Genomic DNA, 21,365 nt, shown 5'->3' on the forward strand with positions numbered 1-21,365 from the left:
TTCCAAATAGGGAGTCCCATTTTATCATTCTTTCTTCTTCCATCTCAGGGATGGAACTTAAGCCTTGTGTTTTAAACTTATTATGAGAGCCGTAATCAATTTTAAGGAACATTTCTCTCAGCCTTGAAAGGTCAGCTTATACAGGATATATGGCCTATTCCTTCTTGCTGGGGTGCCTGTTGATCTATTTAAAACCATCCGTTTGTCTAAAAATACTAACTTAGTGTCATTAGGAGAATAGAAGCATAAATGTCTCCAAAGAATATGGAGGTAAGAATCTGATTTCTCACCCATATTATCACTGGTATGATATGTAGTTAAACAGCTTACAGAGACTCCTCTGTTTCATCTTTGATAATTTACTATTACAAGGCACCTTTAATTTCTGTCTATAAAATATGAATCAGTAGATACAGCTTTTATTTTTACTTTGCTGTTAAGGAAATAAAAAACAAAAACAAACATCTAAAACAGGATTTCTAGTGCACGGGACATTTTTGGTAGATGTTCAGACAAAGAAAAGGAAAAGCTGGCTTGGCTCAGAGGGTCTTCCGTACCTGTTTTTCTTTACTGGGAAAACCTGTAGTTTGAAGGAACATAAAGGAAGGACATATTCTGCTTTCTTCCAAAAATGCCTCGAGCTTTCAGCTTATGGGCAAAACAAACCCTTTGAAAGCCGAAGAAGCCTTCTTCATTTGCAGTTGTCTCTGAAAGATATTTCCAGGCTGGAAAGAATTTCTTTTCAAGGTATTTAAAAACCATCTATCCTAACAAAAGAAAAATGTGGCTTTTTCAGGTCACTTCTTCATACCCAGTGATGAATATGTTTTTAATTAAAGCCTGGGCACAAAATTGGGTTTCGTGAGAACCATTGTGGTGCCTGAGCACTGTCCTGAGACACCCACCACCGTTGGTACTGATGCTAACTCTTGACACCCGAGGCCACTTTGTGTATTCAGAGGTTAGAAAGGTGATTTCTGAGGCCTGGCAGCTGTTGGTGTTAAAGCTATTGTGTGGGAAACAAAAGCCATTCTGTTCTGTTCCCCAGGTGCCTTTGTATCATTGATTCAGGAACTGTTTCCTAAATGGGGTACAGTTCTTTACCAGTGAATGTCATTACTGCCCATGTTTTAGTATATGCTTCCGGACAGCAGAGGGGAATGTCTGAACATACCTCCTATGGAAGGAATCTTGGGTTCTGACCTCTGTGAAGATGCTTGCATCTTAAGTCTCTTAATTAGACCTGTGACTACATGCCTTCATACCACCATTTATGCTTCCTATCTTCCTCACTCTAAACCACCAGACCCAATCTGCTGCTACCAGGCTTGTCTTGCAAGTTAATGGGAACACAGGACACACTGGCAGCCAGATGTACCAGTGTTAACTAGTTTTCTCCCAGAATTCCTCACTGGCCTGTGCTGGGAAATTTTCATAGGGCAGATCAGAATGACATTTATTTGAAGAACAGATACTCTTTCACCCAAATGATATATTCATTATTGTCATTTAGAAAGTCTATCAGTTTAGGAAGTTTTTAGTTGCATGTAAAAGAATCAAACTGAGCTAAACAATCAAGGAAACACAGTGGGTTGCAGTCTTTCTCCCCAGTTCTTCCTCCCTCCCTGGGTTGTGCCCTTACTGTGTGACTTTGAGGTTCCTCCCACTACAGGGGAGTCGGCTTCCCCACCTTATGGGTGTTGGGCTCCACCGTGTGACTTGCTTTGGCCAGGCTGAAGAAGTATTTCTTATTTTCACTTACCTTCTTGTACTTCTGCATTGCCGTGAGAAGAACAGACCCAGCTCTTTCTCATCAAAAAAGATAGGAGAGGGCTTCCCTGGTGGCGCAGTGGTTGGGAGTCCGCCTGCCGATGCAGGGGACGCGGGTTTGTGCCCCGGTCCGGGAAGATCCCACATGCCGCGGAGTGGCTGGGCCCGTGAGCCATGGCCGCTGAGCCTGCGTGTCTGGAGCCTGTGCTCCGCAACGGGAGAGGCCACAACAGTGAAAGCCCCGCGTACCGCAAAAAAAAAAAAAAAAAGATAGGAGAGATGTGAGGCTAAGCTGAAATCTGCAGAGTGGAGCCAAAGCCAGCCGAATCCCGCTGACATCAGCCTTCTTCCAGCTGACTCAGAGTTACATGGGTGAGGATAGATGGCAATTTTTTATGCCAATGCATTTTGGGGTGGTTTGTTATGCAGCAGTGTTTGGCGATAGCTGACTGATATTTATTGCTCATGTAACTGAAGAGTCCAAAGTTAGCATGGGCTTCAGGTAGGATTTGAAAGGAATTCCTGCTCTATTTCTTTGTGATTCTCTTGGGGCTTCATCCCAGAATGGTTTCTCTCTTGGTGGCATGATGACTGTACTATTTCAGGCTTCACAATCTACACCTCGTACCATCTGGAAGGCAAGAGGCTTTTCTTCTTAAAGCATCACACCAAAGTCCTGGGCTTCACTCTGATTAAGCCAGCATAGGTCATGTGTCTATCCTGGGCCAATTGTTGAGCAAGGAGGGTGGGATTATGCAACTTGGTTTATGTCAACCAGAGCCCCCTCTTAAAGATGGGAGTGGGTTCAGTCTTTTCCAGAATCCCTGGTGTGTCTCATTAGAGGTGGGAGTGGGGGGTGGGACAGATGCTGAGAGGCACCAGCAATGTTAATTATGGAGAGAGTCTAAAACCTCCAGACCTTGTTTTGAATTTCTATTAATACCTTATTTGGCTCAAGACATTTTTTTACCTGCATGTTGCTGGGCTAGCTCGAGCTAAAGAGAGGGGATTTATCATCTAGGTCACACATGTTGCCAGGTAAATTGCAAAGCATGTGACCCCACCCATGCTGCCTTAGGCAATGGAAGGTGGGTGGGAGCCTAGCTTTCCATAGGACTTTACCATTAGCCTGCTGGACTTCCAGCTCCTGGTATCTCAGGATTTTAAGAAAATTAAAAATAGGTTTGTTCTACTAGAATTTGAAGGTCTCTGACCTAGAGGGTGAGTTAATGCTAATGTAATGAGAACTTGAACGAGTGGGACACATTGGTGTGGATGTCATTCCACTGACTCCTGTCCTCCATTGCCTATGATGAGAAGTCGGCTGTAAACCCTGTTATTGTCCAGACACACAGGAAGCATCAAATAAAAATGTGTGTTGAATTTATGAATTAAAAAAGAGAATCAAGGTCTTCTGACCCAATCCAACGTTCTTTTAAGAGTACCCCAACTTCCCTGGCAGTCCAGTTATTAAGAGTCCACGCTCCCAATGCAAGGGGCATGGGTTCGATCCCTGGTCGGGAAACTCAGATCCCACATGCTGTGCCTTGTGGGCAAAAACCAAACAAACAAACAGACCCCACCACCTCTTTGTAAAACCTTCCTTTGTACATTTCATGTTCCCACTGAAGCCTCTGCAGGAAAGTAACCAAACAAATCAATCCAGGTGATTTTTTCAAACATGGACATTAAAACGATCACCTGTTACTTTCTGTGCTTCTAAGAGTCCTCGCTGACCCTAAGTTATTTGAAAGACTGAACAATCCTTATCATCCAATATGCTTCTGTCATTCAACACATTTGTCATTCTATAAATATTACTGAACACCTACTGTGCTCCAGGTGTTGTGTGAGGAATGCAGAATTGAATGAGAGCTAATACCTTCCATCAGGCACCCAGCTACTGTAATATAATTGTTCAAACCATGGACAGAAGGAAAGATTGGGACCTTTGATGAAACTACAGATTCTCAAGCAGCAACTTGCCTGTCTTCTTGGGGAATTATTTACCTTATCATCTCTAGTCATAGATGGCCTGGGTTCTATACGAAACATCTGTCAACAATAAGACAAAAATGATCTAAATCAAGTATTTTGATGTGAACCAGCCTAGGTGTTAGGTATATTGCCATATTCTTACATTAATTTCTTAAAAATTACTTCCCATAAATTTCCTCAGGGCTGCACAGGGGCATTTTTCAGTTTGATTTGCTGGTAATTACTGGTTAAGTAATTGCCAATTTGGGAATGCAGACTCAACTACATTTTCCTCAAGTCCCTTTTTCTCTTTGTATTTTTTTCCAGTTGAGTTATGCCTTGAACCATATAAACAGAAAACTAACGTTGGAACCTAAAATAACTGTCAATGCCAAGATTGTTGTGGTTGGTGCGTCCAATGTTGGAATTTCCTTCCTAGAGACACTGATATTTTGGTGAGTTGTTTTACTTTATTTTTTTGTTTTTAAAGGGCCTTTCTCTTCCTACACCTGAGAGGGTCCCTTGAAAGGACAGACCTGAGCTTTCTGCTACCTCACATATGTTGTCTATGTGGATTAATGAATCAGTGGAATATTCTAGATCAGGGGTTGGCAAACTCTAGCCCCCCAGGTCAAAACAGGTCCACCTGCTTTTGTAAATAAAGCTTTATGGGAACACAGTCGTGCTCATTTATTTATGTGTTGTCTCTGTTTTGTTGATACAGCGGCAGCTTTGAGTAGCCGTGACAGAGACCGTTTGGCTGGCAGTGCCTAGTATATGTCACTCTGACCCTTTCCAGAAGAAGTTTTCCAGCCCCTATTCTATACTGGTGCTCCCCTCTCTTGGCTGGATTATAAGAATCACCTAGAGCATTTGTTAAAGATGTAGATTCCCAGACCTCACAGACACAGAGAAGCAGAAACTCCTATGGAGGGCCCTGGGAACCTGTATTTTAACAGGTGCTCTGTGTGATCAAGCAGGTTTGGGGACCAGTTTTGACTGTATACATCACAAATAGGCTTCAGAAGTGGCAGACAGTCCAGGACCTTTCCTTCAACACCTGCATTTCAGGTGCCAGGGAACAGAGTACATTTCCCCAGGACAACTGAGGTCTGTGCAGCTGTTTGATGTGTTTTCTATTATCCTCAAAGCACTCCACAGTTTCCTTGCAGAGCCCATTTTCCCGATAGGTGATTCCTGAGGGTTCTCAGCTCCCCCAGTTAGCTCTTCATCTGCTCAGCGAATTTCAGCCTCTCTTTAACAGGAAGAGCCCTGGGTTATTGTCCAAGAACTTGGATTCATGGCCTGGCATTGCCACCACTGGCATGGAACCTTCGATGTGTGCCTGACTTCTCTCAGACCTAGCTTCCTCATTCATTTCGTAAAAAGTCTCTAGATGTTTTCAAAGACCCAGGCTTTGGAGAACCACAGACTCCTAAGTTAGGAGAATCCAGTTTTTCCCAGACCTTTTGCTCAGGATCGCATGAGAAACTTTAGCTACTGTTCAAAGCTGTAGGTGCTAAGAGGAGAGTGGCAGATGGGGAAAGGCATCCCCACCATGACTCCTCCGGAGGCCAGATAAGTGGTGAGGGTCTAGACAAGGAAAAGGGTGGAGGAAATGACCCCTAGAAGGTGTCTGTCCCTGGTGGATATGGAGACGAAGTAACCCAGATGGTTATTTTGCTCATTTGACATCATACGTAACTGAAGATTTTTTCACTTTCTAGCCAATTTGTTCAATTATCCGGAACACACCCTTAGTTAACCAGAAATAAGTCACCTGTCTTTATTGAAATTAGCAACCAAGTTCACAGGCTTTAAATACTGTGGTCAGTCTACAGCAATCTCTCATTGCAAGAAAGAAATCATGAGAAGCACCCAGGAATCTCCATTTTCCTGCCTGTTCCACTCTGTAGTTTGAGGGCTTTCCCTATTCTGACAGGTCTCTTCACCTCAGACTCTGAACAGCAATCTGTACAGCCACTTTTGAAAGATGAACCATCAGGGTGGAGTTGTGAAATTACAGTAGTCAAGAAGTTACCATAAACAGAACTTAAATCTTAGTTTAGCTATATATCTTGTCATTATGTCTTCTTTAAAATGATTACATTAAGATATACACATATAATTTTCTTTTTGTGGAATCAACTTAGATTTAATAAAGAAAGGTATAAATTTTGATATAAGTACTTGGTTGATTAAATTCGTCAATCAGACAGAGCTTTTTAAAGCATTTTAAAGTACTCATAATTCTCTATCATCGTTATACAGATTACGTGCACTAAAAAGAGACCGGGATCAGTTTACGGATATCAAATCCCGGAGAGAGGAAGTAGTTCTCTCATTATTTTCTCTAATTATTTCATATCAGCAGTCACCATAGTAACCTGCTGCAGATTTTACTTTACCAATTTAACTGCCATTTGAACTAAACTTTGTAAATGATTTGAGTTGGGATGGAATTGAAGAAACAGAGTTTTCACCAAACACTGACCTCCAGTGAGGATTAAATCCACATTTTGGAGGCAAGATTTAGGAAAATCGCCCTCCCACGCTCATGCCCTGCATTATTAAACTCAGTTGGGGCACTGTAGTTCCTGGAAAATCCATTTGAGGCCCAGTACAGCCGCCTCTTTTTCCAGAAAATCTGGTCATCCTGTCATCTGGTGACAAAACAAGTACAACTCTTTGTTCTTATATTATTTACATGCAAAACAAATTGCAAAGCACCTTTGGTCTCCTCTTCAAAGACACCAAAAGCAGTCCTTGCAGAAATTCTCTTCTTTCCACAAGTGCCACGGTGCCACTAGGGGTGCTGACGTGACTTGCCCAAAGTCACCAACTAATACAGACACCAGGATAGAAGCTCCATGCGAGGTGTGAGTGTTGAGGGGATATTTGGGGTTTTGGTTTTTAGTACAACCTTCTGTCTGGTCCTCAGCTGCCACCAGTCCACAGTTACAGCTGCACGGAGGACACACTTTCTTTTCTGGTTGTGAGGCCTGTGGGTCACCCTGCATCTTCTTCTTGTCCTTACAAGGGCAAGACCTCCTGGGCCCTCCAGTACCTGGTGACATGAGTGACAGGCGTTTTCTAGGGACACACACCAAACCCCACCCCCCCGTGGTTCTCTGTGTCCTCCTGGTCCTGGTGAATATTCCAGCGCTGGGCTGAGTGGCAGCCCTGCCCTTAGACTTCCTGCAATCTCCATGGACACTCCTGAGGCCCCTGGCTAGCTGATGCAGAAGGGCGAGGGTGCAGGGTGATTCAGGGTGGAGGTGAGACTTGGCTAATTTGTCCCCCCTCCCCGCGTCTTGTGCATCTGTCTTCTGAGGGTGCTGTGCCCAGGTAACTCCATGGAGGGCAGAGGAGGGAGCATGTTCAGGCTCCCAGGCCCCACCCTGCGGGCACACACGTCCTGGCCTCCTTTCCCCTCATCACCTTCCTTGCCGGGCTGTGTGCCCCCTGGGTGGGGACCAGGGGCTGGCAGGGGGAAGGACAGCAGGCACAGAACCAGGGCCGGGGAGCTTTCTTGGGGTGGGGGGCATAGAGGAGGAAACCCTCACTCATCCTATGGAATAGAGGGCAGTGAATTGGAGGGGAAAGGCCACTCTTAAGACACTTTGCTGTGAATTATCTGTGTTTCTCATCATGCCCAAGACATTCAGGTGACGAACCTGAGCTATTTTTAAATTGTGGTTCTCATGTGTTTGTTCGTTTGCCTGGCTCTTCCGGACGGAAAGGTGTTGGCTTGGGCACCGTAGGTGTTTCATGTACATTATCCTTCTTGGTACTTCTATTAATAAAACCTCTTTAAAACCCCAAAGATTGGTTTTTGGCAGAAAGATCTTGGCCTCGGTCATCAGCCCACCTCTGCTACCAACCAGTGCTGTGGTCCTGCCCTCCTCCTCTGCTGAGGGAGGGTCACGGCAGGGCTCCCCTGGCCAGCCCTGGGCGCTGTCACACTAGGAACTCCACCGACCGTATCAGAGGTCTAAAGGGAACTCCCTATTTTTGGGTCAACAGCCAAGGCCAGAGGGGAGCTTCTGTCATCTGTCAAGGAAATGCTATTTCCCGAAGGAGAACTTTGCAATGAAGTCTGAAAGCTCTTTCCAGAAAGCAAGGGGCCTCTTTTCACGCAGCTTAGCTGGCCATATTTTTAGCAGTCCCTTTGTGTACCAGGTCTGGACCTGATGAACTCCCCAAAGTAATGCTACTTTCCACAGTAGTACTCCAAAATCATTTTAAAAAAAAAGAAATATGGATATGCTCTACCAAAAAAGGAGTAGGAACCGGGTCTATGGACTCATCCTACGTCTTATGTCCTTTCTACTCAAAAGTTTGGTCTGGAGTCCAGGAGGATTGGTATCGCCTGGGAGCTGATTAGAAACACAGAATCTCAGGCCCTGCTGCAGTCAGTGTCCCAAACAGACATTTTATTTTCCAGAATTATTCACAACAGCTTCTTCCCTATGTCTTGGGCGTCAAGTCACTGAGCTGAAGCAGTTACTATTTGATTCTGTTTCAGCTCGTATGTCTCTGGGCTTTGTGTATTATATTATTTACTCCCAATTATGGAGCAGTTCCTTTTAATCCATTATTTTAAAATCTTACCTAATTCAGTTCTGATGTAAAGAATCTCTCAAGCAGCCTATAACAGGGCTAGAAAAATTCATGTATGACTCCTGGGATGACAGTGAATGAAGGCAGCCCTGGGTGGCATCCCGCCGAGGCTGGGTGGTTCACGGGAACCACCCACCATCACCTCGGCTTCCACTTCCACCCCGGGAAGAGATGTCTCAAAACACCCACCGAGTCATCTCACCAAAGGGTGAAGTTTCTGGTTTTCGACCTGGGCATTGATCCCTCATCTGGTGGGGTGTGTCGAGAACAACTAAGACTAGCTGGGAACGACAGGGCACGTTTGTGAAGCTGCAGTTGTGGCTGGATGACCGGAACACATGTTATCGGGCCGCACAGGACCACACAGCCTCCGGCCCAGCTGTGGGGTCTGGCGGCAGCAGCCGAGCACTTGCAGATTAATGAGCTTCTTATCTTTACCTTTGAGGACATCTGAAGGCTTCGTTGTGGTTGTCATTAATTAGGTGACTAATTAAGTAGTCAGTGCTTACGTGCTGATCTCAGCGATGAACCCCACGAACAGGTTGGTGGCTGTCCATGCCGTCGGCCTCTGCCACACGAACTGAGGGCTGTGTGCTCTCCCCAATACCCCTTTGGGTACCAGGGAAATGCAGGGTGGCGGCCAGGCCCGGGGCATGTGCCCGGGGCACAGGTGGAGATCCACGGGGCAGGTCACATCTCACCATCTTGTTATGTTGGCATTACAGTGGGGCCTGTCGGGACTGATACAGAGGCCCCTCTGATGGCCTGGTAGGGGGAAAATAGGGGTGGGGCAGTATGTCAGGTTCAAAGGCTCAGCCTCCCCAGGCAGAAGGACCTGACATCCTGCCTCCAGAAAATACTGACCTGGAGCTGTCCCTGGTTCCTTATCACCATCCCATTTCCTAACCTGATTCCGGTATTTAAATGTACAGGCATACCTGGTTTTATTGTGTTTCACAGATACTGCGTTTTTTACAAATTGTCTTCACGATCGCACAAAACACAAACCGCAAACACGGACCAGTAACTTCAGCCTCTGTTCTCTACTATCAGGTCATTTTCAAATGACGACATTGGCTCCGTCTTGGTTTGAGGTCCTGCAAAAGCTGAAAACAAAGAATTTGGTGCGAGTAGTTTATTTGGGGGTGATCCCTGGGAACTACCCGAGCGAGCAGGTGAGATGGGACCGGCAGGAATGCCAGCAAAGCCCCCAAATCATGTGCCTTTGGCTCACCATGGGCAACGAGGCTCAGTCCCGCCGGGACCCCCTCCGAGGACACGGCTGGGACCAGTCCCTCCGTGCCCGAGGAAGTGGGGTATTTACCCAACAATTCCTGTCCATCTGGTCACCCTGGGCTGTGCTTCCAGCCTGTCCCTCAAGCTGCCACAGTCAGGGGGAGACCCCGGGCAGAGAAGGCAGGAAAGCACTGGGACGGGAGGACCATTTGCAGGTGATGCAGGTGGGCCCGCTGCCGGCCCGGTTTCTTTCATTTGTTCTCCTTTCTTGATGCTCATACAATTGCCCTTTAACGAAGGCGTGGGTCTAGACAAAGGCAGAGGGAAGCAAGGCCAGACGGGAAAACTGTGTCGGGAGCATCTCCTGAACTCCTCCCACCTCTCTCCCCGGGCGTCCTGGCAGCTCTAGAGAGAACCCATGTACTCTGCTCCACCAGCAACCTCTGCTGGAACAAAGAGGGAGAGTGGGCCTGTCTTGGCAAATACTCGATTTCTCCTTTGGAATGGAGATGAAATTAGATCAGCAGTTTTCACCTTTAGCGCTGCCTGGGAACCTGTTGCAGGTGCCGATACAGGCCCCCCTGTAAGGACTGAATCGGAAACCCGGGGCCGGAGGCTGGGACCCGTGTTTTCACACCGCTTTTGGGAGCACGAGAACCGCTGAGTTGGGGTAGAGTCAGCTCTCTGCCATTACTGCTGGGCACCACGTGGACCATCTGACCTCTCTGAACCTCCGTCGTTTCCACAGCTGTACAACAGGGAAAGCACCCAGGATCTCTCCTCCTCCACTGGCAAGAAGGCAAAGCACCTAGAAAGACCTAGCACTCAATTCTTGCTAGACTGACACCTCCCCGCTAATGCCATTTGCATGTCCAGATCCGGGTGGGAGCTGAGCGTTGTGAGGGAATTGCCTGGAGAGTCATGATGTGGGAGGTGCTCTCTTCCCCAAGGACTGGGGATGAACCAGGGGCGTTTCCTGAGGCATCCGCGCCTGCTTCCCCGCACTGAGGGAGTCAGGGGGTGTCAAACCCCTCACCCTTCTGCCTTACAGCATCTGATGTTAGGTGGAAACATAGGCCAGGACCCTTCCGTAGAGGTGCCCGTAGCCGTGATCTTTGGAGAAAGGGAGCACCCGGAACCATTGTATGAGACCCAGACCAGGCAAGGCCGCCCGCTGAGCAGAGACTTTATCTCTAAGTGTAGTTCTCTGAAGAGCGTTCCTTTCAAAGGAACACTCGCCACATGGTAAGGTGCTAGGGCTTGGAAAAAACTGCTTGCATTTCCCTTCTTTTTTTGTTTTTCCTGCGGTACGCGGGCCTCTCACCGTCGCGGCCTCTCCCGTTGCGAAACACAGGCTCTGGACACGCAGGCTCAGTGGCCATGGCTCATGGGCCCAGCCGCTCTGCGGCATGTGGGATCCTCCCGGACCGGGGCACGAACCCGTGTCCCCTGCATCGGCAGGCAGACTCTCAACCACTGCACCACCAGGGAAGCCCTGCATTTCCCTTTTGATTTTAAGAACTGTGGTGAAGAAAAACGTTGTGGATCAGCTTCCTAGACCTCGGGGTTAAGGTGGAGTAACTTTCCATATAAGCAACAGTTTGTGGAAATTCCAGACTCTACCATCCGGTACATCAGAGCTACTTTTGGGGTGCAGGTAAGGGTGGGGAGGTGGTAGTTGTAAAAAGACAGCTTCCTGGGCCCCTGTTCCTGTGGTTACAATTCACCAGGTTGGACTGGGCTCCAGGAATTTGTATTTTTAACACTCTCCAGGTAATTCTGACATGCAGCCGGGTTTAGTAACATTTATATAGACATTTCCTTAAATTGGCAGTCTTATCTATGAGGAAACCTATTTCCCCCTCGGATTGCTCATTGTAACTGAGCTGTTTTTATGGGCCGTGTTTTCCAAACCATATTTTTAAATTCTCAACAAATCATAGCACTTCTAAGTCACATCATTACTTCAGGGCTTACCAGGCATAATTATTAATGTATCATTAAACATTGCATAGCTGAAGTCATTACCCTAAGTTCATAGTATTTACATGCTGCATCGGACCTAGTAGAAAGCATTTCACAAAGCTTCATGCTTCAACTATTCACCATTGAGAATGCAGGTCCAAGGAGATACACCTGCCAAGCATGAGGAAACCTGCCCTGATGGTGTCAATAAAGCCTTCGTAACTGCCAGCATTTGCCCAAAGCATAAAACCTTTCCTCATCCTTCGAGACTAGAAGTGATCTCACTTGCTTTTGAGTTCCCATAATGCTTGGTTTTTCCAGTCCCATGGGACGACCGATTTTGTCTTGTACTTGGCCGCCTCTTGTGTGCGAAGGCTTTCCGGCTTGTCTTTCATACCTTCCGTCTTGGTATTTACATCTTACATTTATATGCTCAAAGGATAAATGTATGACATTTTTACTTCATGTATATAGAGATGAAAACATCATAAATCATTTCCCCTAAATCATAAAGCAAAACTCAATTTCATTTTGGTCTTTTTTGCCAGAACTCCCACATTTTATTCTTATTTGTTCAGTGGACATTTCAAACATTACACTCATTTTCTCTTTTTCAGTAAGGATTTATGTTTTCCTTTCATGCAGAGATACATAAGCTTTTCATCTGAAATCCTGAAGCCCCAAATCTCCCTCCCCCAAACCCCTTTACCCCGGCCACCAGCCCCCTCCCCTGCCAGGTCCCTGGAGAATCCACAGAGCACTGAGGTCCCGCCAGGCAAGCGTTTTTACTTATTGTTGGATCCAGTGCTGATCAGAGATCCTTGCCCCGGGACACAAGGCTGGACTCAGGCAGGCTGAAGAGACTTGCTCCTTGGCCCCTTCTGCTGGGCTGTATCCCGGTTCCTACAGGGGCTTCCATGAGCGGGGGGAGCCGTGGAAGATGGCACCCGCCCCATGAACACTGACTGCATCCCTTCTATCGATAGAGAGCTCGGAATCCTTGACCACACGCCCCTACGCCTCTGGTCTCCCCCAGAGGTCAGGGTGTGCTGTTACTGACAGCTTTGTGGCCACGCGTGCAGCTGCTGTGTCATTTTTACTCACACAACAAAAATGAAGTCAGTAGCCAAGGACATTGTCCAAAAGTCTCTTTTGTGATCTAAGTGGAAAAAATATTGCTGAAATTAAACATTTTTCAAGGAAAAACTGTAGATTCTCTTAACTGGTTCTCAGGATAAATATTTTGTTTTGATTTGTTTTGTCCCTATTTTTCCTCTCCTACTGGAAGTTCATAGAACTCCGAGCTTTTAAATCCCATCATTTTATCATTAATTTTGTGGAATTATGTGGTATCATTAAGTCGGAGTTATTCTCTGACAAGTCACACGTGCAGTTAGGTTAAATATCTGTCTTGAGCTGGAACCTACTGTCAGTTAGCAGATATTTTTGTCATTGCTTGAGCAATTCAGGAAGCAGAGATTTTAGTAAATTAAATTGTAACGTTTAGATCGATATGGGATAATTAGTTTCCCTCTATATTATTTGTTCAAATAAAAGCATTAATGAAAACAGTTAATTAAATCCCTTGCTTTGGTTGTCCTTGTTATGTGCCCCCCCCCAAAAATAGGAAATCAGCAAAAACATAAAAATAAAAAATAATAAGCATTCACCTGGCAGGTTGACAGGTTTCTACCGCTCAGAAGGGTAAGCCACATGAGAAGTGTTATGTTTCTTTTACCATGTTCACCATAAATTGGCAATGTGACCCTCTTTATTTGAGGGATAAGAATGCTCAGACCTAATTTTGTAGCTGTCCTCCCGAAGCATGGGATGAAACACAATAGCTTTTACTTATTTCCCTGGATACTCTAATCCCTCCCTGCTTTACAAGTATCTGTGAGCTGTTCCTCCCTCTGTATCCACAGCAACGTGAAATCCCACCGGAATTATCTGCTGTGGAAATGCAGGTGCACTTGTTTAATGTTTCATTGGCCCGAGCGCTTCACTTGAACTTTTTTTGCTTCCACAGCATGGTGACCTTTGATTTTGGAGCAGAGGGCTCACAATGATGCTAGGTTTCGTTTCTATACATTAAGCCAATACCATTAGACCCGAGATCGTGCTTTTCCCGATGTGCTGCTGCTTCTGCCATCTCGTCTAACACGTGTCCAAACCAGGATGCACCCCGTGACCCACTTCCATGTACAGGAACTTTTTAAAAGAAATTCATTAATTAATTTATTTTTGGCTGCGTTGGGTCTTCGTTGCTGCGCGCGGGCTTTCTCTAGTTGCAGCGAGCAGGGGCTACTCTTCGTTGTGGTGCACGGGCTTCTCATTGCGGGGCTTCTCTTGTTGTGGCGCACGGGCTTAGTTGCTCCGCGGCATGTGGGATCTTCCCAGACCAGGGCTCGAACCCGTGTCCCCTGCATTGGCAGGCAGATTCCTAACCACTGCACCACCAGGGAACTCCCTGCAGGAACTTTTTGAATATTCATAGGTAATCAGAATAAAAGCCTTAAATGTTTTATATCCATATTTCATCCTCAGAAGAGCTAAGATCTATTTGTACATTATAAATAGTATAATGACTTTGGACTGATACTCTTAGATAGTTATAAATTTAAGAAATCAAATATTGGATGTTTCTAAATCAGATGACAGAGATAACTATCACAGCAAAATATGAGGTTGAAGATAAAATGGAAATGCTGATGGTAAGTTCATATAAAGTCATGAAAGAGACAGGGAACCTTCATGGAATAGCAAAAAGGTTGATGTTACAAAGAAGGGTGAAGAGGCTAGGTTAGGCCCCAACCATAAGGACCTGAGATACCATGCTCATGAATTTGGACTTAGTATTTTGGTTATAAAAATAGGTAACATTCATTGAAAATGTTTTGTGCAGCAGGCAATAGTCTAAGCATTTTACAGATATTATTTCATCTCATCCTCACAGCACCACTGTGAGGAGCCAGGTTCTATTACTCCCATTTTACCAGCTAGCAACTGAGCCACAGAGAGGTTGAATAACTTGCTCAAAGTCAAAGAGTTAGAAAGTGCTCGGGCCAGGAGTCCAGTGAGGCAATCTGACCCCTGAGCCCATGGTCTCTGCTCTGTATCTACTGAGCTGCCCTGCTCTGTATCTACCAAAGCGGTGAGCAGACATAGACGTGAGATGGGATTTAATTTAAAAAGAGGTTTCCAGTAGCCGTGTGGAAGATGGGCAGGAGAGAGGCTTGTGCCGGGACGACTAACCCTGAGACTGTTTTCTCTGGGCAAGAAGGTGAGCAAAAGCAGTGTATCCTGGGAATGGCAGGTGTTGGGCATTCAAGAGATGTGGACGACGTAGAGATGACTGGACATGGTGACCAATTGTGGAAAGGGAGAGAGAGGGTAGGAGTTTGAGGTTGGCTCCCAAATTCCTAACTTGAGAGGCAGTCTGTTGACCATGCCTTTGATGAAGTTAAAAGAGGAGTGGGACTGGGCCACATGGACCTTTGTTTGGACACGTATTGAATTTGGGATACCTGTGGAGGGGCCACATTAGGACTGATGGGCATCTGGAAATTAGGTTTCTAGCTCAGAAGAAAACTATAATGTAAAGATGTAAGATGAAGTTGTGGTGTCAATCACATCACCCAGGGAGCTGGGCATGGAGACTGGGAAGTTTGGCAAAGGATAAATGGGGCATGGAGGAGGAGCTGGCGAGGAAAGCGGTCTTCAAAGAGAACCTTAAGACAGTGCTGTCTCAGACCACGTGTTCTGTGGCGGTAGCTCCTGGGTGTGGCCTCCTGCATGGTCCCAGCTGTCCACATGTCCTCCAGCCCTTGTTCCTCAGGATTCCCACCAGCAGTGGCACCCCACCCACCATTGCTAGTCCCTGGATGAGCCCCAGAACCCTGCCCACACCTCTGCCTTCACTCAGTCAAACACTGTGGAGTCGGCTCTCTACTTCCTGCTCAGACCCTGACTGATACAAGCATCTTCCCTCATCACCCCCCCACCTTTCCTTTAGGAGTCAATACATAGAGATTTCTAGTTCCTTTCCAGTGTTTATTCCGTTCTTTTTCCTTGACAACAGAACCCTGGGCAGTGTGGTTCTTGGAAAACCCGTTGTGTTTCTCTTTGAAAAGCCACATTTCTCAGCCTCCCTTGCTGCTATATATGGCCATGTCACTAAGTTCTCCCACGTCAACAGAAATGTCATGTGAGACATTCAGGGAAGCTCTTTAATGGGCATCCTTTTCTACCTATTCCTCCTCCCTTCTGCCTGTAATGTGGATGTGGGTTGTGATGGCTGGAGCTCCAGGAGCCACCTTGGACCTGAGGTGACCTTGCGAATGGAAGGCACACATTGAGAAGTGGAGAAGCAGGGCCTGCTGACAGCGTGGCTCCACCTGTCAGCACTAGACAGGTCACTTCCAGGTTTCTTAAGTGCAGTTTTAAGAGAAACTTGCTGGGATAGGGAGAGGGAGAGAAAGGAGAGGAACTTGAAGAGGAGACAGGGTTAATGGGACACCCCTCCCTTCTGAATGGGGGGAATGGAAGATGGCTCTTGTAGCTGTATCTGGAGGTGGCAAGAAGGGAAATGGAGGGAGGGGTCTTGCCAGGGGACTAGTTTCTGTTTTCCTTATGACGTGGGAGATGTTCTCACTTGAGAATGAGAAAGGGGGATAGTAGGGAGAACAAGAAAGGGTGAAGTAGGGACCTTGAAGATTGGATATAGAACCAGAACAGCCACAATGAAGAATGCAAAAGGAATTTGGCTAAGGCTAGAGAAGAAGGGTGGGAAGCTGGTTCCTTAATAGATAAAAAGTAAGAAAAGGCCCCTCCCCCAATCTTTTGGCGAAATCTTTAATTGTACAATAGCATAATTCAGGGTAATACAGTGTGGTAATTCGGCAATTTACAAGTCATTTTACAAGTGATCCACGTTGTTAGATAGTTCAAACTGTTCAGTGCCAAAGAGATTGTTTCTTTAGTAAAAAATACCGCTGGATAATTACTAATCCACTTATTCACATAGAGACGTAAAAGAAGCCTGCATATAATTGTATTATTAGTACAACATAAACCACATTTTAGCCACATAGGCTCCAAAGCCCAAATAAATTTTGATCGCGTGTAAGTATAAACACGTATTATTATTTGCATTTTCCGTTAAATGGTAATTGGTGTGTTTGCAGACTGCAGCCATAAGTAGTCGGGGTTAATTGTGACCTTTATGTTATTTGAACGTATTCAAAATTTTATTCTTATTATTAGGGGATAAAATGTGCTTGCTTTTCTTTGTATCAAATAAGAATATTCATTCTTAAATGACACACATCCTTAGAGACTTTAAAGCAAAACCCTTCCTAATATTTAGCTATTTTTAAATGTCAGGTGCAGTTGAGTTTCTTCCACTGCCTGCTGTGCCATCCCCAGAAATCTCCTGCTTTTAATGGTACTTAACGGATTGTCCGCAAATTGATAGCATTTCCACGTTTGGAAATTTTCCAGTTTTCTCATGGGAGAAGAGGGCAGGTGTTTTCCTCTAACTTGGAGAAGGTTTCTTTTTCTGCATTTGGTTGGTCTAAGGGGAGGGGTGAACCAAGAAGAGATTTTTAGAAAAAAAAAATGTTTTTCTCATCCTGCTGAAGCGCAGGAGATCAGCCCACCCATAAGACGTTGCTGACTACATGTAGCTGGAAGGCAGATCTGCAGCAGGAGTATCTTAACTATTTCAGGGAGATACGGCGGGAGCGCTGAGGAGCGTCCGCTTAGTGTGCTGGGCGTGCTGCCTACTATACCTGGGGGACTGGTCCCTGGGCCGCCTGGGTGAGTGCAGAGGGCACTACTTGGGGTCAGAAGATGTGGCTTTCATTTCCGGCCCTGCTGCTTCTGAGCTTCGTGACCGTGGACAAATTACCTACCGTTTCCAACCTCGATTTTCTTCTGTCTGAAATACAGAGAATACAAACCTGCACCGCCCCCCTGCCACCACCCCCCGCAGAAATTGTCCTGAAGATTAATCTCTATGACGACACCCATAATCATGCCTCGGGCCCTGGAAAGCCTGATGCAAATAAATATGAGGCAGCTTTGCTCTTGAAAGGAATCTTCTAGAATTCTCTCCTCTGTGCTCTCCTGATCTGAGTAGTTACATATATCTGAAAGTCATAAAGCTAATGCTGACTATGGGAATTAGATGAGCTTTGCATCCCTGTCCACAGTTTGGGGTCTACAGGGCAGTGAAGGCCAAGGTTAGATGAGGAGATGCTAAAGCCAGATGGCCTGGGTTCACACCCAGCCTCCAGATTACCTGGCTGCACTGTCTTAGGCAAATCACTTTGCCTCTGTTCCGCATAATAACATCGGGGTAATAATAGTACTGACCTCATCGTACTCCTTCCAGGACTCAGTGAGGGCCTTGCAGAGCACTGGAGTGTAAGCACTAAGCAAGTTTCACCGTGGTGGTTAGAATTCCAGGCCATCTCTCAGAAGGAGTCTGAAACTCAAACTTGGCGTTGACTTATACTAAATTTACCTGCTTCCTCCCCGTTTGGGGTTTTATTTTGTTTTACTCTGAGAAGCAAATTTTAGAAAGTTAAATGGCACCTGCCTTCACAAGGTCACAGCTTTTGGAAGTTTCTGCCATTAGCTGCTCCGGCACCCTCTCGCTTCTTTCATTTAAATGGTCGGTTCTCTTGGAAGGTTTGTGCAAAAAGATTTGCTGCGTTCAAAGAAAGACTCAACAATTGGAAGACACGTGAAATAAGGTTAAATTGAATTGTAATAAACTTTCACTGAATTGTGCTTTACCTCTTTTTTTTTTTTTTCTTTCTCCTTAGCTCTCACCTGAAGTTCAGTAATCTCACCCTGATTTCAACCCACGGACTCCCAGGAAAAAACCTTCTGGGCACTGAACAAAGGAAGTTTTTAGCAAGCGAGTATGTATTCTATTTTCTTTTTTTTTTAATTTTATTTTATATTGGATTATAGTTGATTTACAATGTTGTGTTAGTTTCAGGTGTACAGCAAACTGACTCAGTTATACATATACATGTATCTCCTCTTTTTCAGATTCTTTTCCCATATAGGTTATTACAGAATATTGAGTAGAGTTCCCAGTCCTATATAGTAGGTCCTTGTTGATTATTTAATATATAGTAGTGTGTGTATGTTAATCCCAATCTCCTAATTTATCCCTCCCCTGCTTTTTCATTCTGAAGGCTGAATGTCCTAATTTGTGTGCAGTCCTTTTTCTGCTAAATGGTAGAAAAGGGAAGTGGCAGCCTTTTCTCCTGAGTTCAGAGATTCCTTAAGAGATACAAATGCAAGTTAAGAGTGAATAGCAGGTCTGGGAGGATGCCAGCCCTGTTCCAAACAACTGGGACGGGTCTGTGACCCAGACACCACCTGCTTTTGGGTTCTGAGTGACACTCCAGGGCATGGGAGCTTGGTGACTATATTTGCATCAGACCAGGCAACTTGCCAGAGGGAGCTAAAGTCTGGGCACCTCCGTGGGGTGAGGGTCTCAGGCCCACCTGGCCCTTTGTCATCAGGGCTGATGAGGCAGAGGCCTTCTGAGTCCCCTGAGCCTGTCACTGTTTCTGTCCCAGTAGAATCAGTCTTTGACAACACCCCTTCTAGAAAATGCCACTTCATTGTCACACAGCTTCCATTCATTTTAATTTCCTGTAGCAAAGCATGAGTACAAGAATGATTAGGCTCCCTGCCTCTAGAAACAATGTCCCAATTTTTCCAACAAGGAGGGAGGAAATTGTTCTCTCTCGGGGGGGTTTCATTTTAGATCCACAACGAAGGACCCTCTTTCCTCTGTGAAAAAGGCTGACTTTGCCTTCAAACGGTGAGAGAAACGGTAGTCTCCTTGCCAGCAGAACTAGGCTCATTTTGACCTAATACTTTGATCAGACTATAAACTCTGAGGTTTGGGGAAGGACATCATTAGGGTGCAGTCAAAAAGATGTGGTTTTTTCTTTTTTAAAAAATTATTTATTTATTTATTTATTTATTTTTGGCTGTGTTGGGTCTTCATTTCTGTGCAAGGGCTTTCTCTGGTTGCAGCGAGGGGGGGGGCCACTCTTCATCGTGGTGCGCGGGCCTCTCACTATCGCGGCCTCTCTTGTTGCGGAGCACAGGCTCCAGACGCGCAGGCTCGGTACTTGTGGCTCACGGGCCTAGTTGCTCCGCGGCATGTGGGATCTTCCCAGACCAGGGCTCAAACCCGTGTCCCCTGCATCGGCAGGCGGATTCTCAACCACTGCGCCACCAGGGAAGCCCCAAGACGTGGGTTTTGAGCCAGGTTGATGAATTCAGATCCTGCTGCCACCACAAAGGGGATTTCATCTCTCTGAGCTTTGGGGGTTTTGACTGGAAATGTGTATGATAAGCCAGCCTTGCTGGAGTTTTTGGTTAAAATTAGCCTAACACCAAGTTCTGGCTGAGCATGGAGGATCAGCCCACGTACACCCCCCTTCCCTCACTTTCCCTTCTTTCCAAATGACATAATTCCCAGGAAATGCTGGTGTTCCTGATAAATGTCTCATGAGGAATTTCATTCAGTCGGCCTGGCAAAGGTTCTGTCAGTCCAGGTCAGGTGTGTTCCAGGAGAGACCGGCTAGCAAGTGATGCTCTGCTGGCCTGATTCTGTGGGGACCTGCGTGTGGGTGGGTGCATGGTCACCTGGGGTCTCTGCCTCTGTCCTTCCCCCTCCACACTCCCAACCCAGTAGCCAGAGCAAGGCTGCAGAAACGTGACAGATCCCATCAACTCCCGAGCAGCCTGGAGCTGCTCTGTCCAGTGTGGCGGCAGTGAGCCACATGTGGCTGCTTAAATTTCAATTAATTACAGTTAAACGGGATTAAAATTCAGCTCGTTGATTACATGAGCCACATTTGAAGCGGGAGGCCAGCCACGTGTGGCTCGCAGCCCTATCAGACAGCCCAGCTGCAGAAGGATTCTGTAGTCACAGAAATTTCCAGATGCTCCGATCCGAAATCTGCCCCTGTTCTGCTGGTTCCTCCGACCCCCTCTTTTACTGTTTTTGCCCTTGTTCTCTCTGCTGTCACCACACCGGCCTACTTGATGTCCCTCGAACACAACAGGCAAGTCCTCACCTTGGGGGTCTTTGCTTTTCTCTCTTCAGGTCTTTGCTGAAATGTCAGCTTTTCCATGAGACCTACTCTGACCATCCAGTCGTCTGCAGCAAACTCTCCAACACACTCTATCCTCCTTCTCTGCTCTCTTTCTTGCTACTGAAATCCTTGTAAATATTATACAATTTGCCTTTTAAAATTGTTTATTCTGAATCGTTCAACTATGATGTAAACTCCACAAGGGCAGGAATTTTTTGCCTTTTGTTCACTGATGGGTTCCCAGCATCTGGGACAATGCTTGGCACTTAGCAGGTGCTCAGTAAATAATGTCAAATAGATGACAGTTACCTCCGAAAGTACCTGAAGAAGTCCTCTCCATCAGGGTGTAGACAGGGACTAAATAACACAGCCATATAAGACGTCTCTGGATGGGTACCTGCATGTCATCCTCTTAGAAACCACAAATTGAAACATCAACAAGATGTTGCCTTTCAAATGTTCCTCAGACCCCAATACAGGAAATTATGTCTGGTCATGGAGTTTAGAAAGAGCAAGTGCATTGATATCCAAAAATTTAATGATTCAAATTCCTCACGCCAAATACAAATTCTGAACTTTTCCATAACCAGTGTTTTGATTTATTATTGCTGTTACTAGTTTTTGAAAAGCCATGTTTTGTCTCCCCACCTCCCC

The 21,365-nt window shown here is 45.9% G+C and overlaps 1 protein-coding gene across 1 annotated transcript in view; it reads left to right on the forward strand.

Moving 5' to 3' along the window:
* Positions 1-21,365, forward strand: part of CFAP61 (cilia and flagella associated protein 61) — a 255,844-nt gene that overhangs the window by 153,343 nt on the left and 81,136 nt on the right. Inside the window, exons 18-19 of the mRNA XM_073792625.1 lie at positions 4,075-4,202; positions 18,405-18,503. Of these exons, the coding sequence (XP_073648726.1) occupies positions 4,075-4,202; positions 18,405-18,503 (227 nt within the window). The remainder of the gene's footprint in view (positions 1-4,074; positions 4,203-18,404; positions 18,504-21,365) is intronic.

The sequence above is a fragment of the Tursiops truncatus genome, chromosome 15, assembly GCF_011762595.2.
Source record: "Tursiops truncatus isolate mTurTru1 chromosome 15, mTurTru1.mat.Y, whole genome shotgun sequence".
NCBI lineage: Eukaryota > Metazoa > Chordata > Mammalia > Artiodactyla > Delphinidae > Tursiops > Tursiops truncatus.